Consider the following 22,099-nt stretch of genomic DNA (forward strand, 5'->3'; position numbering starts at 1 on the left):
TGAGGAGACCTTATTGTGGCTTCCCAGTATCTGAAACAGGCTACAAGAAGGCTGGGGAGGGACTTTTTAGGATGTTGGGTACTAAGACTAGTGGGAATGGATCCAAGCTAGAGGAGGGGAGATTTAGATTAGACCCTAGGAAGAAGTTCTTCCCCAGGAGGGAGGTGAGACACTGGCACAGGTTGCCCAGGGAGGTGGTGGAAGCCTCATCCCTGGAGGTTTTTAGGGCCAGGCTGGATGTGGCTGTGAGCAACCTGCTGTAGTGTGAGGTGTCCCTGCCCCTGGCAGGGGGTTTGGAACTGGATGATCCTTGAGGTCCCTTCCCACCCTGACATTTCTGTGACTCCAACACGATCACTGTCCAAAGGTTTCTGCTTGTTTTAGACAGAACATTGGAACTGCAGCCAGAAAGATTTCAGAAAGCATTGTCTGAGTTCAGGGGGAGCCAAGGGAAAGCTAAAAGCCTGCAGAGAAAACCACCAGAGAACTGAGTTGCTTGCAACAAAGCAGCATTAGTTTTAAAAACATTTCACAGCAATGGAATTTTTGGTCTGGCTTTTGTTAGATAATGAAACACTGATTTCATCCTCTGCAGAAAGGAGTTAACAACCCCTTCCTACTTCCCTCTAATAGCTGCTGCTTTCTGGGTAGAGCTGACAGTAATAGCAAACTCCAGATGAGGCTTTCTGCAGATGTTCTGTACTCTTCTTGTTCTGAAAGAAGCAATGTGTTTGATTTCCTGCACTTGCCTCACAGCTTTTATCTCAAGAGATGTTTAATATCCCCTTGTTTTCTCTTAATGACTGAGATTTCTGCCACCTGGTAAATCATCCAGCCACCTCTAAAGCAAGGTGCCTAGCATGTCAACTTTACAATTCAATTTCAAAGTTTTTACTGATTCCTTTTTTCACTCTTGCTTGCAGCAGAATGGTAGTTAATAGGCTTGTTTTTATTGAAATCATTCTGGACTGACACAGGGTTATTTGCATTACAAGAGCAGGTACTTATGTGAGTCAGCTCCATTACTCTTGCTGCTCAAAAGGGTCAACCAGTAGCATTTGGAGACTAATCACAACAGGCTCTTGTACAGTAGGAAACAAACACCCCAGCTCATGAAGGTGATCACCCTGCAGGCTGATTTGAAGTCCCCATGGAAACAGAACAGTTGGTTTTACTTCCAGGTAGCTCTACCCCTACATACTCCAGTTTATTCTTAGCATGGGCTTGAAGACCACACCAAGATATGAAACACGGTGCTACAAGAGGGGATTGTCCCCAACACTGTCATCAACAGCATCTGCCTTACCAGAATGAAAATGTTGCCACAGAAAGTCATAGAATCACAGAATTGTTATGGTTGGAAGGGACCTCAAGGATCATTATTCTCTCAAACATAGAACCATGGAATGGTCTGGGTTGGAAGGCACCTCCAAAGGTCATCCAGTCCAACCCTCTCAGCAGTCAGCAGGGACATCCTCAACTAGATCAGGTTGCCCAGAGCCCTGTCCAGCCTCACCTCCAGGGATGGGGCCTCAACCACCTCCCTGGACAACCTGTTGCAGTGTTCCACCACCCTCACAGTAAAGAACCTGCTCCTGACACTCAGTCTAGATCTGCTCTTCTCTAGTTTGAAGCCATTGCCCCTGGTCCTGTCACTGCATAACAGGACACTTTCATTCATCAAGGAGGTAATTAAAAAACATAACAGCTGCTGCTGTTGTCCTCACAACCAAATGCTCTTATTACATGCTTCATTTCAGATTTCTGATGAAGCTCTGATTTCTTCAGCTGTAGGCAACAGTAATCTCCACAACTTCCCTCCAGCCAATACAACACAGCAAAGCAGCACAAACACACATGCAGGAAACAAGAGCTCTTGTACAGCACTATGCTAACATTCCCTCTGGAGGCTGTACAAATCAAATGGATATCGTACTGCAGAGGAATTTCTTCAACCTTGATTTTACCTTGCAAAAGGTAAAGGAAGTTCTGCAATCAAGAAAGAATTCTATTAAAAATAGATGAAAAAATAATAATAAAAAATCAATGGCACAATTTAGCCAAAAGTCAACTTTTCAAACTCATTTAAGTAACTAAATTGCAGCTTTGAAAGAAAACCACATAAGTGCCTTGTTCATTTTGCTGCTAGTTCAGCACTTCTGTACAGAAAATGTTCTTTTATTGATTCTATTCCCCAAAATCTATCCAATCCAAGATGAAATTGTAAGCTTATTTCTGCAGCCTCTGTGAAACTCAACTGACTCTCATCAAGTTTGGTTTGCACTCAGTTGATGTCAGCTCCACTGGCACCAATTGGGACCCTTCTATCTGGGATCAATAGCGGACATCAACCTCCTGAAGTTCAACAAAGTTCTGTCTCCTTATTCAGTTACATTACAAACCTCAGCTGGGCCCTGTTCTGAGGAATCTGCTTTCACTGACCCTTCTTGGAGTAGCAGGTTGGAACTTACAGAACAGACCAGGTTGGAAAAGACCTTCACGGGGTGCTTGGTGCCATGGGTTAGTTGTTTAGGTGGTGTTGGATTGGTTGAGGGGCTGGACGCGATGATCTTGAAGGTCTCTTCCAACCTGGTTTGTTATTATTATTATCATCAAGTCCAACCTATCACCCAAAACCATCTCATCAACTAAACCATGGCACCAAGTGCCTCAGCCAGGCTCTTTTTATACACTTCAGGGATGGTGACTCCACCACCTCCCTGGGCAGCACATCCCAATGGCCAATTACTCTTTCTGGGAAGAGCTTTCTCCTCACCTCCAGCCTAAACCTCCCTGGCCCAGATTGAGACTGTGTCCTCTTGTTCTGCTGCTGCTTGCCTGGGAGAAGAGACCAACCCCCACCTGGCTGCAACCTCCCTTCAGGTAGTTGTAGAGAGCAAGGAGGTCTCCCCTGAGCCTCCTCTTCTCCAGGCTAAGCAACCCCAGCTCCCTAAGCATCTTCTTGCAGGGCTGTGCACCAGACCCCTCCCCAGCCTCGTTGCTCTTCTCTGGACACATTCCAGCAAGTCAACATCTTTCCTAAACTGAGGGGCACAGAACTGGACTTGATGACTCCAAGAGGTACTTTCAATCTAACAATTCTGTGGATCAAAGTACAAGCTGATACAAACCAGACTAGCAAGGCATTATTCATTTATTCATAGCAGCCACATCAGTTTCAAGATGCACTTTGGGGTACTCATGATATTCATGGGCTCCATCTGCCACTGACCCACACCTAATCTGTACAGGTTGCAAGGAAGTAAGATTAAGGAAATAATCCTTCACTTTTGAGGGTGACTCCACCTCCTAGAGAGATTGTAGAGTGTCTGTCTCTGGAGTCATTCAAAACCCACCTGGATGTGCTCCTGTGTGATTTAATCTAGGTGATCCTGCTGCAGCAAGGAGGGTGGACTTGAGGATCTTCAGAGGTCCCTTCCAAAGCCTACCACTCTGTGTGATTCTGTAAATTAAACTCACCAAGCCATCCTTTCTCCCTTCAGCACAAAGGTATCAAAACCAATTTCTTGCAGCTTCCTCAAGTCTATGACAGCAATCCCCTGGCCGAAAAATACACCTTAAATAGTTCTGTTCTGTCCAATCCAGAAACAACACCTCAAGCCTATGACAGCAATCCCTTGGCTGGAAACTCTAGCTGAAGTATTTCTGACCAGTTCAGAAACAACACATTTACAAACAGTCACCAAAAACTGAGCCCAACACTCTGACAACTGCAATCTGCTTGCAAAGTATTTTGAGTAGAATAAGAGGCTAAGCAGAGTTAGATCATGATGAATAAATCACTTGCTCTTAGAAAGCAAACAGGGCCAAGAATTTGGCATTTCATTCACAGGGTTCTTGGTGTTTCTAACTAAAATGAGTTGTGTTGCTCTTATTTACTCACACTGCACAGAACCACAGAATTGTCAGGGCTGGAAGGAACCTCAAGGATCAGCCACTTCCAACCCCCCTGCCATGGGCAGGGACACCTCACACTGCAGCAGGTTGCTCACAGCCACATCCAGCCTGGCTGCAAACACCTCCAGGGATGAGGCTTCCACCACCTCCCAGGGCAACCTGTGCCAGGCTCTCACCACCCTCATGGGGAACAACTTGCTCCTAACATCCAATCTGAACCCACCCACTTCTAGTTTTGCTCCATTCCCCCCAGTCCTATCACTACCTTCATTTTTAAGGCCAGGCTGGATGTAGCTCTGGGCACCCTGCTCTAGTGGGAGGTGTCCCTGCCCATGGCAGGGGGGTTGGAACTGGATGATCTTTGAGTTCTCTTCCAACCCTAACAATTCTATGACTATGATTAAGACATGGCAGTTCAAGCCAAGAAAATCACTTGTGCTCTAGTAAGGAGAAGAGTCTCCTTCAGGGCACAAGCTGAGTCTCAAAGTGGATGACAGGCAGCTCACATTTCTACTGAGTACTCAGGGTCAGGTCAGGCCACCTCAGGGTGTCAGTACTGTCACTCTTGTCATAGATCCCTGCACTACCTTCCTGGAGCACAGCACTCACAGCTCTTGTTTAAGGCATCACTCCGCATGGATCATGTTTTAGATCCTGGGATAACAAAGCTTTTTTGATTGACAGTCTGCCCAAGGAATGCTCTAAGAAAAACTGTTCTGAAGATGAAAATGGCTCTTCACTGATGCTTCTCACCCCTCTTTATGAGCTGCCTGGCACCTTTTACTTGTGCTTTATTTCTTTCATGTGTTCAAGAAGGGCTACTTGTGACTATTATTCCAAGAGAGGTGCTACAGTTTATGTCAACTCTCATCCTTCCCACTTACATTTTCACAGTCATGAGGACAGAAGAAAACCACACACATGATCAAAGAAACAACAACAAAAGAAAACAACCAACCAAACAATACAAATCTTTTTGTGAGTGCTCCTTCATGAACTCCACAGCAAACAGATGACAGAAACCTGAGGAATGGAACTGCTTCATTTCACCTAGGAGCAATCTTATGCTGAAGGAAGGGGGAAATGAGCCAAGAAAGAACATCTTGGACTGAGTTTATGGAAGTACAATTGCCTACATGTTAAGGAGGCAGGAAAAGCAGCTTTTTAAAACTGAAAGAAGAGAATAATTTTTCACAGGGAGTGAGAGGTAGAAGAGGAATGATTCACACACTGCACAAAATACTGAACATACAGACTTACAGCAAAAATTTCAAACACCAATTATCATATCCTCAACATCCTTATTGCTTCACACATCCAGGAAGATCTGTGCTTCCCGTGATACTTCTTTGTTTCTCACCCCTCAGTCTAGTGGGGTTGAAGGAAGAGCAAGAAACTATTTATTATCACAACTATAAACTATTCTTGATAAAACAATCAGAGAATCGATAAGGTTAGAAAAGACCTCAGAGATCATCAAGTCCAACCTATCATCCAACACCTCATGACTAACTAAGCCATGGCTCCAAGTGTTTTTGAACACCTCCAGGGATGGTGACTCCACCACCTCCCTGGGCAGCACATCCCAGTGGCCAATTACTCTTTCTGGAAAGAACTTTCTTCTCACCTTGAGCCTAAACTTCCCCTGGCACAGCTTGAGACTGCGTCCTCTTGTTCTGGTGCTGGGTGCCCACAATCCTGCTTATCTAACTACTTTTGACCCAGAGAAGGAGCAGAGGTTAGTATTATGAGATTCTCAAACGCAAAAGGTTTCCTTCTCTGTTATGAGGCTAAAATATGCATGGATTTCAGGGCTTCAAAACACAGTCGTGTCACAGACTTGGGTATTATTACACCAGGCTTCAAACAGCAAAGTGCTTCCAGCAGAACTGCCTCCCTTCAGCACATGCTAAAAGAATTCCTGCATATGTAGTATCTCTTCATTCTTACCGTACTGTAATCAAGGCTCTGTGGGGGGCAAGCATGGTCAGCTCAGCCACACGCTAGTATTAGATTATAACTATCTGAGGGGTGGGTAAGTGGAGGAGGCCAAGCTCTTTTGGGTGGTGCACAGTTAGTAAGCCAAGGAACAGGTACAAGCTGGAACACAGAAGATTTCACAGAATCATAGAATCATTTCAGCTCAACATGAGGAGAAACTTCTTTACAGTGAGGGTGACAGAACCCTGGAGCAGGCTGCTCAGAGATTTGTGGAGTCTCCTTCTCTGGAGACTTTCCAAACCCACTTGGATGCATCCCTGTGTTGATTACCATGGGTGATGCTGCTTTGGCAGGGGGGTTGGGACTGGATGATCTCTGAAGGTCTCTTTCAAGCACTAACATCCTGTGATACTGTGATATTACTAAGGGATGGGGAAAGCTGTTCTCCTCATTGTGATCTAAATACCCTAGGCCACCATCCCACTCCAACTGAATTTTGTGTGAGCTGCAGCATCATAACTTTAGTGCTTAAACAACCCCAATGCTAGTTGAAACACAAGCATGCATCCTCTGGCTGCCCCACTGGCAGAGGGACAAAGGCCTGTGCTGTGCAGTGTCAGTAAGAGAAGCAGTGTGTGTGCCAGAGCTAGCCAGAGCCTGCCACGCATACAGTGCCTCCTCTGTGCAAAAACAAAAGCACACTGGGTGTCCTCTGCCACTCAGCACTTCACAGCCCCGGTGTAAACTGCTGCATTTTAGGGAAGGGACAAGCTGCAGCACTTGCTGAGGGCTAATCTGCAAATCCCAGGATGTGTGTATACATGCACTCACTTAAAGCCTGTGTTATTACACATCGACAGAATGCTTAACCAGGAGGGCTGCAATTAAGTGTGACAGCAGATCTGAAGACAGATTGCAAACAGCAATAAATACCTTTTGTTCTAAGCAGCACACAGCATATTCTGCCCTTCTCTCCTTAATGTAATCAAAGCTCATAAACAAAATCTGAGACAACTAAAGTGGTTTGTCATTTAGGACTACAAAGCTTCTAGCCACCAACAGCTACTGCTCCCCTTATCTGGTTTCGAGATTCAAACAAGAGTGGAAGAGGAAGATCAGCTCCGAATTTCCTTCGTCTCATTACCCATCTTGTTTGCACTCTATCATTCTGCACACTTAGACAATTTGAAGTTATTCCTACAGAAAGAAACCAAAAGGGCAGCAAACCAAACTCCAGACATATGACTTCCTGGTAGTCAATTGGCAGCCCTTGGCAACAGACCAGCACAAGGCATAAACAATGCTGGCCAAACAAAAGCAAAGCAGCTCACAGAAATCAAGTTGTTTTACAGATGAAAAGAAGTTTTATTAGGCACTTGACACTAAGCACTCTGGAAGTCATCTCCTAAAGACAAAGAAAGGAACCTTTGGAAAGATCTGAGTTAACACAGCTAATTCCATCAGCCCTGCGAGTTTTAATGAACCCATCCAAATGCCTGTCAGGATAAAGCATACTGCTTAGACAGTAACTGATCAAACCATCAGACCTAGATTGGAAACCTCCTCAAAGTCACATGGAGTGACAAGTGACACTGATGTCCTAGGAACAGACAAGACATCACAGAAACCGTACTGTACCAAATGTACCTCTGTTTCCTGCCCACCTGCTTCCTTAAATGAGTTACTACTGCTACACTTGCTCCCTCGTTACACACCTCTGTGCTGCCATGCTGACAGAAAAGTCAGGACATTCTACCTATTTTCCTCTGCTCCCCTGAGCTGGGAACAGAGCTATTATTTAATCCTGCTGGTGCCCAGGCAAAGCAGTACTGTGGCAGCAGGCATCTCAACAAGAGCCCCTCAGAATCACATGGACAAGGATCCATCCTCTAGCCACAACCAGCAGGGGCTACCACCAAAACCATGAATGGCATATTACAGTAGCTTCTAGTGCTGTAGCCACTTCTTGAAGCTCACTTTGTACCCAGTTCATTAGAATGAACAGCATCAAAACGATGCAACAACATCTCTGTGGGATTCTTTTCTATCCCTTCCACCCTAGAGGGTGGAACCTCCCCTGAAGAAACTTCAGCGATAAAAGAAGTGGAACTGTCTTTGTGACTGAAGTTTGGTTTCACAGATCCAGTACTTGAAAGATATTAACCAGATGTTGTCAAAGCTATGCAGGTCAAACATGCCTTGGCACATTTCATACTTCAGTGGAATACAACAAATTAACATTTGCTGGATCGACAAAGGCTGCATGCAGAGGTCTGCACTAGGAACAGGTAGTCTCTCAGAACCATAGTTCTCTTTAACTTTGAGTAGGTGCTTTGTTCTACTGATAGTCCTCTCGGTGAAGTCAGGTAGCTCAGCCTTGGTTGTCATTCTACATATATATATATATATACATAGAATAAACCAGGTTGGAAGAGACCTTCAAGATTATCGTGTCCAACCCATCAACCAATCCAACACCACCTAAACAACTAACCCACGGCACCAAGCACCCCATCAAGTCTCCTCCTGAACACCTCCAGTGATGGCGACTCCACCACCTCCCCAGGCAGCCCATTCCAATGTGCAATCACTCTTTCTGTATAGAACTTTTTCCTAACATCCAGCCTGAACCTCCCCTGATAAGGAAGAGTCACAGGCTCACAACTTTCCAGAAGGAAACTTCTGGGAGTGGCAACCTAAGACACAAGTCCAGGCTCCCCCAGCGAAAATCAGGCTCACGACTGAACCAAACAAGAGCAGTGCTGAAACACAGCTAGGAGAGGTTTGTACAAAAGAGGTGCTGCACTGAAATGAACTTACAGGAAGAGTGGATACTCGGAAAGCTCTTTCTGCCTTCAGACACCAGATCTGGGTCACCTGTGCAGTGCATTTCAGAGTTCATGACTCCATCTGGAAAGCAGCGGTAAAAGAAATCGGGACGCGGTCTACAAAAGACACCATGGATATTAAAAATACAAAAGCTGTAGTAGCAAATAAACCTCAGAGTGATTATTACATTTACTGCTCATTAAACAGAGTTCAGTTCCTCCTGCCTCAAAACAGCAAGAGAAATCACAGAATCACTGAAGCTGGAACAAACCCTTAAGATCGTAAGAGTCCAACAGTAAGCCTAACACTGCCAAGTCCACCACTAAAACATGTCCCTCAATTCAAGACCACATTTTTGCAGCCAGGCTCTCTCAGGAAAGCTTCCAGTGCAGCACACAAGTGGGAGCTGTCTCTGGAAACAAACAGGCAGGGTTACTCTTGTATTGAGCAATCAATCCTGTACACCACTTCCAGCGGCAGAGCGAAGCAGCGCAACAACAACACGGAGCTGCACAAGTCTTGCTGATGCTTCTAGCTGAGGACTGCAGCTCAGACTAGGAGATTTGCACCAAAACCCCCCCAAAATTCTAATGCCAGCTTTGACGCTGACTGTCTAACTGCACTGAACAACCCTCCTGGGTTTCTTCTATCCTGCTTTGAGCTAAATGATAGCACCTGGATTTGACTGCCCTCATACTGATCCTGAGCTAATGAACCACGTGGAGAAGCAAAGTGAATGACCACAGATTCAGAGGCAAAATGACAGAGCAACCAGTTGTCTTGGGAGCGCAGGCCAAATGAGCTCATGTCTGCCTGAAGAATCCCAGAGTCTGTCTGCCTGAAGAAGATGGTGCAGACATTCTTAATTATATTTCAAAAGCACTCGTGGAATACAAGTGCCAAGTACCATTATTGTCAGGGCATCAGCACTGCAGCAGAGAGGCTTCCTCACAAGCCAAGCACAAGTGCTGCTTCCTCAGTGCTGAAAAATAAGTAAACAACAAATGCAGCACTACCACTGGTCTGTATGAAAAAGGGTATGAATTCAAGTCAAGTAGAAAACTCTCCGTTTAAATGAGTCAAAATCTTTGAGAGGTTAAAAAGAAAGCCAAAACCCACCCCAAAAAATGATCTTCCAGATAGTTTTGTTTGCTAGCATTTTTCTGAGCCCTTCATTCACATTTCTGCTTCCCCAAGAAGAGAGCCTACCAAGGAATGTACTTGTTCCTTAGCTCCAGGGCTTGTTCTGCCATGGATCGTGATGTTACCTGGAAATAATCGTGCTCAGTAACATGCATGAATCCAAAGTGTGGGCACTGGGTTATGGAGAGGCTCAACTGATGTCTATTAAATCAGACATGGCACTGGCATCTGAACTCCCACGTGGCTCTTCCCTTCTGTGTTGCAAATTTAATGAACTGATTTCAGCTCACTCCTTGCCTTTCAAACTCCTTGCTTGTTTGGATCCACCAGCCAGTCAAACAAGTAACAAAGCACTGGGGCACAGATTCCCTGCCACAGCTGGATGTCACATAATGAAGTTGTACAACACCTGCACCAGGGAAAAGACAGCTTCCCAGGGGCCTATTCTAATTGCACGTGCTCTGGAACAGCAGTTATCTTTTTATTAAGATCTATTCTATTGGCCAATCTGTCTCCATTTGTCTTAGCAGCTAAAGCTCTCATTTATAACACAACAGAACTTACCTTCCCACTATTAATTTAATGGTATTTGTGCAGACACCATTCAGAGCTAGAGCCAAGGAAACAGCTACAAAACAAAATGAACAAACAGAACAATAAGAAACTAAATACCAAGCTATAAATTGCAGTGTTACAGCATTTGATTTACAGACTGAAAGCTATACTTGGACTGACAACTGAACCATTTTGGCAGCCTACTGTTTTTCCTTCTTAACCAGACTAAGGACAGAACCCAGAGCATCATAATAACCACAAGAGTTAACTTTGTTCTGCTTTTACTCTGGAGAAATCTTGTTTCTTTTGGCCTGTCATGCCATTTGCACAGGCATAAATCATCAAGCAGAAATAATTATTAGATGATCAAGGATTGTGTTTATCAGCTCTGTAATTTATTACATTAAAATCCCACACTCCTTGGGTCGAGGAGAATTCCTGTACTAGTGTGTCTGTGTGTGGTTAGGTATATGTATGATTGCTCTATATATACATATATATACATATGTATGATGCAACTAAGCAGCCCACTTTCAGACTAAAGAATTGCATTTTGGCTGTAACTGGAATGGGATGATTTCTAGTTTTTAACTTTTTCTTTGAAAAGCTGTGGCTATCTTGACTAAAACTCTTGGCACTTCCCTCTTACATTTGCTCCCAGGATTAAAATCGATGTAATAAAGGGGAACTGTCATCCTGGGCAGGACTGAAACATCATTCTTATCTGTGCTTGCATGCTGAGGCCCCAGAGTTCTGAAGAAGCTCATCTAAAGCCTGTGCAGATCTCTGCCTTGATTTCAGTGGCACTTGGATCCAGCACATACACTAAATATATCACTAAAAGTGATTTAGTGCTGCTGTCCACATTGTAGCTCCCTGTTGCAACAAAAGAGTCACTGAATTTTATTTCCCATCAGAAAAAAAACCCCAACCCAAACCAACCAAGCAACTATCAGGCAAACCTCTGGTTTCCAGCAGAACACTTAGAGTAACATCACTTTGGATTATGACAACCACACAAATTATTTTCTCATTGGACTGCTGCCCCAGATGCTGCTGCCTGTTGGCAGCACTCATCTTGTCTCCATAAAACCTTTGCTTGAGGCTCTAATAGATCATAACAATGTGTGTGTCATAGAATCTAGTTTTCATTAGGTTAAAAAAAATGAAAGGAGGTCCTCCATCAAAGGAGAAAAAACAAAAGGTCCTCTCAGACTATAGCAACAGCTGCCAGCAAAGATAAAAGAACAAGTCAATCTGGAGACACTCTTCCAAGAAGTCTGCCACTTTCAACACCTATGCTCACAGTGACCTCCCAGTTCCATGCTCTCTTCTTCCTCTCAGATTTCCCTGTTATTTATGGTAGCAAGGTGACCTGAAAAGTTCCACCAAGTCAACTGCCTATGAATCAATGGCAGGGCACAACATTCTCCTGTTGAAAGAGACAGCTGCTTCCTGAGACATGCAGTATAGTTTACTCTGTCTGGGTGAGAATAAGTGATGAGGAAACTAATCCAAAGCTCTTTCCCATCTTAAATGACAGAAAGTGAAACTCAGAACTGTGAATGCATGCATTTTGCACATCAGTTATTTCTACTGAATGGATGTGTCAGTAAAATACCATTATAAGGCATTTCAGAACTTACTACAAATGACAGGCAGCAGCCAAAACACAATTAGAATCTTTTCACACTTGTGTTAGAGCAACTGGAGAAAGAGCAAGCTATGGGAACTCAGTCTGGTCTCAAAAACCCCAAATTAAACCATTAACAGCAGATACACAGTGTCATTTACATCCCATCCAGCCAAGGTAAGGCTGAGCATCAGTTTGGCCTTACAGTCTAATGGCCAATAAACTAAAGTGGAAGTTAGGCAGCCAAGCAGAAGTTCTGAATTAGGCACATTTCAGACACACTGCCAACAAAAGCATCTGCAGTTGTGCTGCTGCTTTAAAATTTAGTTACAGATTTTGAGCAGAAAAGTAGAAAACTATAAATAATTGGGTGTGAAAAGGAAGTCAAAAGAGAAATATCTAGAATAAGATGGGCTGTACCTACACAATTACTTTTTCTTTTCTGATCTCTGCTGGTTTTGCTTCCCTTGGGAGAGATTAACCTGCTGGTTGGCTGGCCTTGGCTGAGCTGTTCAGTTAAGTCTAACCCTCTGCTTCTCTCTCTCTCTCGTGGAACAGGGGGGTAGAGGGGAGGGCAGTGGAACAGCTTCCCTGGTCTCTGACCAGGGGGATTTTCATGGTTGCTAATTGTAAATATGTCTATGACATTGTAAATCCTGTATATTTGTACATATTCACTGCATTCCATTGTAGAGTGCAGCTCTTGCTTGTGAATGCAGCTTCCACTTGATTCTAACTGAGTTGGTCTGGCAAGGTTAATGCTGGGGAGCGAAACTTCAACCCACCACAAGTTCCTAGTGCTTCAAAGTATCCTCTGCCAGTGAAAGTGCTTCAGCCAGTTTTGGTCTCTGGCAATATCTGTGCAAGAAGGATCTGGACATAAATGACTAAAAGACTTCCAAAAATAGGCACAGCCAGAACTAGCTGGCACAGTTTGAGACTTACCATCCCCCTTGTCTGCCTGCTCCTCTGCTCAAAGTTGCCGCCTATAACTGGAATTAGGACTCACCAATAACAGAGCCATAGCAGCTCTCAGTCCAGGATTAAGTGCACATCTAACTCCAGTGGCAGTTTATGATGAGACATGAGTTTCTGATCAGAAAAGCTGAGCCATGAGCACGGACTTTGCAGTGGGGGACAATAAACTCCAGGAGAAGGTCAGAGAAAACAATGAGAGGAGTAATTCTCTACACTAAGCAGCTGAGTCTCACAGCACTTTCCAGTCAAACCCTTAAATTACAATAGCTGCAAAGTATAAGCAGGAGGTAAGAAACAGATTGGCTGTGAGAGAAAAAAATACATAGGAACAGTCCCTCAGATGGTCTTGTCCTTGCTGACCAAATTCTGGCCCTTGATAGCTAGACTGTGGAGTGTGGCAGTTCTAGGCTGATGCCCGGGAACTTTTCCACAGATCTTAGAGTAGAAAGTGGTAGAAAGGAAATAAATTACCACTGGATGCAAAAGAAAAATAGTGACAAGGTCTAAATATTGGCCTGATAATTAACATAAAGTTAGTTGCATAAATTAACTTCCTCTCTTTCTCAGCTCTTTGCTCCAGCTGATACCACCTGGTGGCTTTTGCTTGGCTGTTGCTGACCTTGGCTGCATTCTTGTAGCTAAGTACTAACAAACTACTCTCTGCAATTCTCTTTTCTCTTTTCCCTTGTACAGGGGGGGCAGAGGGGGGGAAGCTATTGGTAACCCCTTGGTTTTGTCCAGGGGGGGTTCTTGTGTTGTCTATGAATTGTAAATACCCGGAAATATTGTCTGTTTTGTACACATTCATTGCATTTCATAGCTCTAGATTTCAGTCTGATTGCAAATACAGCTTCATTTGCTTCCAACTGAGCTGCTCTGGCAGTTTTATTTTGGGGGGTAATTTCAACCCACCACGTGGAGTTAAGGCACAGAATCTGTACATTTAAAGATATCCATGAAAAGGAAGGCTTTTAGAGATGCCTTGCAACTATAACCGCACTGAACACTAATGGACTGCAATGGAGACAGGTTTTCTTCAAGGCTCAGAATACAATTAGAACCAATCTCTGGCAGCTACCACACACTCTCCAGCTTGAAGTCTGACACACATTACCTAGGAAAGCCTCTTTAATTTCAGTCTTGTCTGTCCGCCGGATTATTTTCACCACAAAAATGACTGCAAGTGGCGTAAGGAAGGAAATCGCCTGTAAGAGAGAACAAATGCCACGTGTGAGAGCAGCAGTTCCTTCTCAGCCCAGCAGATGAGCAATTAGTTCCAGTTAGCTCCATTCAAACTGGAAGGCTGAGCGATCTTTGTCAAACTCCTGACCTTAAGCAAAGTGGGATGATTTGTCTTCACAAGTACAGGGCAATGAATACATTAAAACGGTAATGCAACTGTGGGCTGTAATTGATTTGTAATTGCCTGGAGCTGCATTTCAAATGTCAGCTTTGTAACTGAAGAGGTCCACAACGTTCATACACTAACCCATACAGACCTTGGTCACTTTTTCCCCACACTTGGCATTGCTCCAGCAGGCAGCCCACCCAGGCTGTGCTCTCAAGTGAGAGCCCATTCAACAGCACTTCCTGACCTATGAAAATGCTCTGTACTTGACTTGCTGTTTTTACCTCTCATTCTTTAATGCACTGAAATCCTATCTGTATGATTCTTTCATTTACAAGTGTTTGGATGTGAACTGTGAGGCTCTGGGCAACCTCATCTGTGCTTACTGCAGAAGGGGTTGGAGTAGATGACTTCTGGAGGTCCCTTCCAACCCAGACCATTCTATGGTTCTATGTTTTGCTCAAAACCAGAAAAACACCACATGAACACCTACAAGACTACTCACTGGTTAAGCAGAACCATATTCTTTTATTGTCAGCACTCTAGGAAAGCAATTCCTCCCAGAAGGAACCTAAAATGGTCAATGCAGACAGTGGCTTTCCACAGAGAGCATCACCACAGAGCAATCTGGACTGTGGTGGATGACTTGCTGTAAACGTGCCAGCTCTCCAAAGAGCAGAACCACAGAATCACCCAGGTTGGAAAAGACCTCTGAGCTCATCAAGTCCAACCTAGCACCTTACACCATCTAATGAACTAAACCATGGCACCAGGAGCCACATCCAGGCTTTTTTATAACACTTCCAGGGATGGTGACTCCATCCCCTCCCTGGACAGCTCATTCCCATCCTACTTTGTATATTGTGGTCTGTCCTCCAAGGGCAGGTATTTATTGTCCTCTGCCAAATCAGTTTCTCCCAAACACAGTATCAGGGAGTTTTTCATTAGCAGCTTGCTATGGAAACTATGATTTTGTTCCCAGCTGGTCCTTCCATCATCCCTTCTGACTCAGACCTTCCATTGCAGTGGCAAGAGACAGCCTGTAGGTAAGGCAGTCCCATCGATTCTTCTGGGTGGTTTCAGTCTAAGTTAACCAATCCCTTTCTGGAATCTCCAAATCTCTTCACAATCACATTTGCTCAAAAATAGATCAAAGGCTTTGAAAAGCATTTACTCTTTTGAAGAAAAGTGACAATGACTGGGGTCTTTTAAAAGAGGGCAAAAAACATAATTAATTATATGGAGCAAGTGGCTTAAGCAAGATTAATCTGTCTCTACTGAGGCTGAACAGTGCCTCGCTTCAAGAGCGCCACTGCAATGAAAACCAGACAGGCTAACACACTTTATGACAAAAGATGACTCTCTTCTTTTTATAATCCTGATTCATCTCAGTCTTCATATTACATTTTTAGAATCTCTCTGAGCAGGGAAGGACATAAAAATACACCACACTTGTTCATTTGGTAGTGCAGCTTGGAACAGATTGCTCTCACCTGCATCTGCAAAATACCTAACTCGGTGAGCCACACAGATTCAAACACATGCTGGAGTCTGCTCCCCTTTTTTGTATTTAGAAAGGCAGGCAGCACCAGGGGTTTTTTTTTGCACAAAGATTCACCATTTCCACTTAAATCTTTCTTCTGCTACAGGGTGAGAGTCGAGTTAGGATGCCAGTGCCACACACGTTACTGCTGCAGCAATGCTCACTTCTAGCTGCCCTCAGTAGTAATTTTATTTCTGCTTTCAGAGACAAGAAGTAAAAGTTAAAAAAAAAAGTCAAAGCAACCCCCCTAGAATTATTAGTTTCATTCTAAAAAGTAAAGATCACCACCAGGGAAAGAAAACAGAAAGGCATCTGCATTCCATTGTTGAAGAAGAGGCAGAAATATAGCCGGGCTGACAGCCTTACAGTGGTGCTTTAATGGAGTTAGAAATCTTTCGAACGAGCAGAAGCAGCAGCAAATATCAACAGAGGACATAATTCAAGGGGCAGCTTGTTCCAAAGCCCTTCACAATCAATCTTCAGAAATCTGGTAAAGCTGCAGATTTCCTCACGCTTCACAAGCATTCGGATTTTGGGGGAGAGACGAAGAACTACTCCTGCTTGCAGAACGCTGCTGCTCCTTACACAACAGCATCAGGTGGAAGGCATTCTTTGTTCCGCAGCAAAATGCACAAATAAAGAAAATGTGGCTTGCTAAAGACTCTGTTTCTCTGGTTTGGGAAAAACAAAAAAGCTTCTGCATGGCTCATATCCATAACAGATTTGGCAATGGTCTGATGAGCAACGCTCCCCTCAGATGCATCTCAGAAGCGTTTCCTCTTCCAGCAGTGCAATATCCCAGCGCTGCCCTGCTTTTGTAAAATGGACAAAACCTCTCTCATTCATTATTCATTCTGGCAAGCCAGAGATGTGCTAAATTTACAGGGACTCCCACGTACTTCCATGTATTCAAGAGAAGTTGACACTTTCCAAGGCAAGCAATATCCACTGACAGAGAGACAGAACAAGGCTCTGGTCTTTCCAGTCTTTTAGACTTGTTTGCTTCTCATGCAGATTTTTCTGATTTAGATCTGGGTTGGAAGTATTCACAACATTTCTCTTGAGCTGGGATTTCTCAGCATGTAAAATAACCCAACAGTTGAAAAGTCTGAGAGACTGCTTTCTGGTAAGCCATAGCCATGTGTTTCATCACCAGAGTAGAAGACAAGTAATTCTTTACAAATTCTTTGAAAGCCTCTGGCCTGCAGTTATGGAAATGTTTTTAATTGAGGAGAAAACAACACAGATGATCAAAATTTATTCTGCATTCAGGCCTTAACCTGAGAAGTAAAATTCTGGCTTTACTGAAGACACAGGAAAAAGATGAGTTGATGTAAAGGCACTAGGACTTAACCTCATCTGCCACTCCCATTCCTGAAAAAAGTCTCCACTTTGGCTGACAAAGCTTCTGCAAGCCTGACCTACTTGTTTTAATAGCCTGAACTATACCTGTAATTCCTCAGCACTACTGGAGTGGCCTGTCTCACTGCACTCTTACATATGGAGCTCATTGCAATTGCAAGTGAAGGTTATCAAATCCATGAATTTTGATAACCAGAGAAACCATCAGAATCTGACAGCCAAGTCTCAGCTGGGGAGAGCCAGAGGAATGGTGACAGCAGGGCAGCTCTAAGGCATATTGGGTATGCTTGCTGGCAGAAGTTAAAAGGGTTTTGTCTATGGGGGAAAAAAGGAGGAGAAGAGAAGGGGGGGGGAAAGGAGGAGAAGAGAAGGGGGGGGAAAAGGAGGAGAAGAGATGGGGGGGGGGAAGGAGGAGAAGAGAAGGGGGGGAAAAGGAGGAGAAGAGAAGGGGGGGGAAAAGGAGGAGAAGAGAAGGGGGGGGAAAAGGAGGAGAAGAGAAGGGGGGGAAAAAGGAGGAGAAGAGAAGGGGGGGAAAAGGAGGAGATGGGGGGGGAAGGAGGAGAAGGGGGGGGGGAAGGAGGAGAAGAGAAGGGGGGGAAAAGGAGGAGAAGAGAAGGGGGGGGAAAAGGAGGAGAAGAGAAGGGGGGGGGGAAAAGGAGAAGAGAAGGGGGGGGAAAGGAGAAGAGAAGGGGGGGGAAAGGAGGAGAAGAGAAGGGGGGGGAAAAGGAGGAGAAGAGAAGGCAGATATATTAGGCACTGAGATATTTGGAGGCAAGTACCTCCGTGCCCAAAACTAATCGGATTTCCAAGTTAAGCATTTAACCCAATCTAAGAGCCTGGCAAGGTTTTGTCAGGTCACCCAATCAGCTAATCCAAAAAGCTTCTCTAATCGTTTCTCTAGGATCCACCTAGATGACTGTTAGCTTGACTCTTCAAATCAACATTCGTAAGTTCAATCACCTGGTAAGGATGCTTTTTACCAAGCTCCCCCAGGATTTCCTACCCTCTGGGAAACAATTGTCACCGCAATTAAAGACACGTCCTAAACTGCTGAGAGATTTCCTGCTGCTTAGCAAATGAAAGGGCACTTAGTTCCCAGGCACCAAATGACCAGCAAACCTCCAGTACTTACAAACATCAGACGTGTAGGGATGTTGTCAGATTGCACCAAAGGATTTTTATACAGCCAGATCTCTTCCGGCTGGATAACCCGCTGGAATGGATCCAGAAACTCCGTGAAACTGAAAAACATCCATTACAGAGACAATTAGTATGGTTCCCCTCCCCCCAACCCACCGTTTGAAATGATGCCCAAAAATCCTAGAAGAGTCCTGATGATGTCAAACTTCCCCCTAAGTTAATTACGGTCTGGTATGCACCATTTATCTTTGTAATACAGAATTAACCAGGTTGGAAAAGACCTTTGAGATCATCAAATCCAACCTATCACCCAGCACCATCTAATCAATTAAACCATGGTACCAAGTGCCTCAGCCAGGCTCTTCTTAAACACCTCCAGGGATGGTGACTCCACCACCTCCCCCTGGGCAGCACATCCCAAAGGCAAATCTCTCTTTCTGGGAAGAACTTCTTCCTAACATCCAGTCCAAACCTCCCTTGGCACAGCTTGAGACTGTGTCCTCTTGTTGTGGTGCTGGTTGTCTGGCAGAAGAGACCAACCCCCACCTGGCTACAACCTCCCTTCAGGGAGTTGGAGAGAGCAAGAAGGTCTCCCCTGAGCTTCCTCTTCTCCAGGCTAAGCAACCCCAGCTCCCTCAGCCTCTCCTCACAGGGCTGTGCTCCAGACCTCTCCCCAGCTTTGTTGCCCTTCTCTGGACACATTCAAGTGTCTCAACGTCCTTCTTAAACTGAGGAGCCCAGAACTGGACACAGGACTCAAGGTGTGGCCTAACCAGTGCTGAGCACAGGGCAGAATGACTTCCCTGCTCCTGCTGGCCACACTGCTCCTGATGCAGGCCAGGATGCCATTGGCCTTCTTGGCCACCTGGGCACACTGCTGGCTCATGTTCAGTTTTGAGGCAATATTCAAAGCACAGGGGCTGATGGATATGCCAAGGAAGGCCTTGGAGCAGAGCTGTGTTCTTTGACACATCTAGGCCTTGGAGCATTTCTATTAACTGCAAAAACAGCAAACCATACACAAATATTTATGCTTCAAGGTGATGACAGCACATCAGTGCACTTGTGGAAAATGTGTCACATTAGACCAGAGCTTGAAATAATTTGACATTAAGCCACTTGACATCATGAGCCAACAGAGTTCATGGTTTGAGGCACTTCTTGATTCCATTCTCCTTGTAATGGAAGAAAACCAAGGTTAAAGTATCATCTCTTAAATCAGAGAAATGAAACAGAAATCAAAATCCAAATGACTTGGAAATACAGGCCAAGTCATAAGATTTAATGAGCTCTCTGCTCCCAGACAACCAGAGACAGGAGGAGAGGACAGTCTTAAGCTGTGCTAGGGGAGGTTTAGGCTGGATGTTAGGAAGAAATTCTTCCCAGAAAGAGAGATTGGCCATCGGAATGTGCTGCCCAGGGAGGTGGTGGAGTCACCATCACTGGAGGTGCCATGGTTTAGTTGATCAGATGGTGTTAGGTGATAGGTTGGACTTGATGATCTCAAAGGCCTTTTCCAACCTGGTTAATTCTATTCTACAATAAATAACATAAATACTATCTGATTCCAGCTGAGGCCTGACTAGCTGATGAGCATCTATTCACTATCTTTGCACTTTTCTGATGGAGGCTTCATTTTGACAGATCAATGACATTCATAACTATTACAATTACTACTTTGTTTAATAACACCACTTTTGTACCCACTGCCTATTAAATCTGATGATGTTACCATTTCTTCCCCTGACTCGATGTTCTGAAAGTCTTCCAAGAGCAGTGTTCAAACATGCTGAAATATAATGGGGGGGGGGGGGGGGGGGGGGAAGGATTGGAGGGGAATAACTAAATTAGAATTGCTGAAACCAGTCAAAAGGAGGGCTAAAAACCCAAAAAATAGGTGTAGAAGGTAGCAGATGTTGCCTGTGTGAACAATACAGAAACACAAAGTAAACAGTTCGAGGGAAGTGACTCTATAAAAAGAAATCACTTTTTTTCTCCCATCTTTAGAAAGAGCTCAGCTGCTAATTAAATTTTTATGCCAAGGCTCATAAAAGAACAATTTTCTTCTTTTCTTTTTTCTTTTTTTGAAGCACCATGGATGTGCTACTGGATACAAGATCTCACTAGCTTGAAGGCAATTCCCTTTGTACTCTATTAAACAATCATGAGGACATACTGGTTCCTAAGCTGCCTGACACTCAGTGATTTATGTTCCTTCGTCCTAACCAAAAGTGCAGTCTATGACTATTCATAAGCCAGCACAAGCTTGTTTAAATGACTAGGTGTTGCTAGAAATGAATGCAGTGCTTGGATAAAGACAACTGGTTTCTACACTTTTTCTATTAGAATACAGAATTAACCAGGTTGGAAAAGACCTTTGAGATCTTTGAGCCCAACCTATCACCCAGCAACTAAATCAACTAAACCATGGCACCAAGAGCCTCAGCCAGTCTCTTAAACACTTCCAGGGAGGGTGACTCCACCATCTCCCTGGGCAGCACATCCCAATGACCAATCTCTCTTTCTGGGAAGAACTTTCACCTCACCTCCAGCCTCAACTTCCCCTGGCACAGCTTGAGACTGCGTCCTCTTGTTCTGGTGCTGGGTGCCTGGGAGAAGAGACCAACCCCCACCTGGCTACAACCTCCCTTCAGGGAGTTGGAGAGAGCAAGAAGGTCTCCTCTGAGCCTCCTCTTCTGCAGGCTAAGCAACCCCAGCTCCCTCAGCCTCTCCTCACAGGGCTGTGCTCCAAACCCCTCAAACGATCTGCGCTTCCACCATGGTTTTCATCTCTCTTAAGCAGCAGCAGAGTATTGTTTAGCACCTCATCTGATTGCTTCAACTGCTGTTTAACAGCAGCTATCAGTCCCTGGCATTCATCAGCAGGAAATCAAAAAGCAGTGACATTTGGCAATCGCCAAGATCAGAGCAGGAGCAATAAACAGCATTGCACTGGTAAAGCTGGCAAGGCAGAAACCTTTCAGCCTCAGAGTAGAAAAGCATGTTCCCAACCTAGCAACAAGAACAGGACATGAATAGGGTAGATGAGCCCAACATTATATTGCTGTGTCCTGTTAGAGAAAGATAGAAGCTACCAGCAAAGAAATGATGACTAGCATTCACCTTAGAGGCACTAACAGCACAAGGACTGCTGCTGGCCAACAGCTCCATTTTCAGAGTAACATCTTGAAGGTATTTTCCAACCATCATCAGATTTGTTCTCCAGGCCCTTCCCAGCTTCCTTGCCCTCTTCTGCCCTGGCTCCAGCACCTCCAACATCTCCCTTGTACTGAGGTGCCCAAAACTGGACACAACACTCCAAGTGTGGCCTCCCCACAGCTGAGTACCAGGGGTCAATCCCCTCCCTGCTCCTGCTGGACACAGCATTTCTAATCCCAGCCAGGATGCCTTTGGATTTCTTGGCCACCTGGGCACACTGCTGGCACACATTCAGCTGCTTGTCCATTAGCACCCTCAGATCCATTTGTGCCAGCAGCTTTCCAGCCACACTGCCCCAAGCCTATAGCATTCCTTCCCTAGTGCAGCCCTCACACTACTATCCACAGGTAGACAGTGATGCAGTGATAACAACAAGTCTAAGGGCAAGGAAGAGAGACTTCAGAGCCTGAAGATGACTGCTTAAGGGGTTCAGGAGTGCAAGCAGTGTTCTCCCCTATCCCCCAACAGCTGTGCAGAGTGATGAGGGAAT

At 44.8% G+C, this 22,099-nt stretch overlaps 1 protein-coding gene across 1 annotated transcript in view; it reads right to left on the reverse strand.

The window, feature by feature from the left end:
- Positions 1 to 22,099, reverse strand: part of PLPP4 (phospholipid phosphatase 4) — a 54,917-nt gene that overhangs the window by 15,054 nt on the left and 17,764 nt on the right. The window contains exons 2-5 of the mRNA XM_054163799.1: positions 18,383 to 18,491; positions 14,112 to 14,202; positions 10,396 to 10,459; positions 8,680 to 8,804 (exon numbers count right to left, since the gene is read on the reverse strand). Coding sequence (XP_054019774.1) covers positions 8,680 to 8,804; positions 10,396 to 10,459; positions 14,112 to 14,202; positions 18,383 to 18,491 — 389 coding nt within the window. The remainder of the gene's footprint in view (positions 1 to 8,679; positions 8,805 to 10,395; positions 10,460 to 14,111; positions 14,203 to 18,382; positions 18,492 to 22,099) is intronic.

The sequence above is a fragment of the Dryobates pubescens genome, chromosome 8 (assembly GCF_014839835.1).
Source record: "Dryobates pubescens isolate bDryPub1 chromosome 8, bDryPub1.pri, whole genome shotgun sequence".
Classification (NCBI taxonomy): Eukaryota; Metazoa; Chordata; class Aves; order Piciformes; family Picidae; genus Dryobates; species Dryobates pubescens.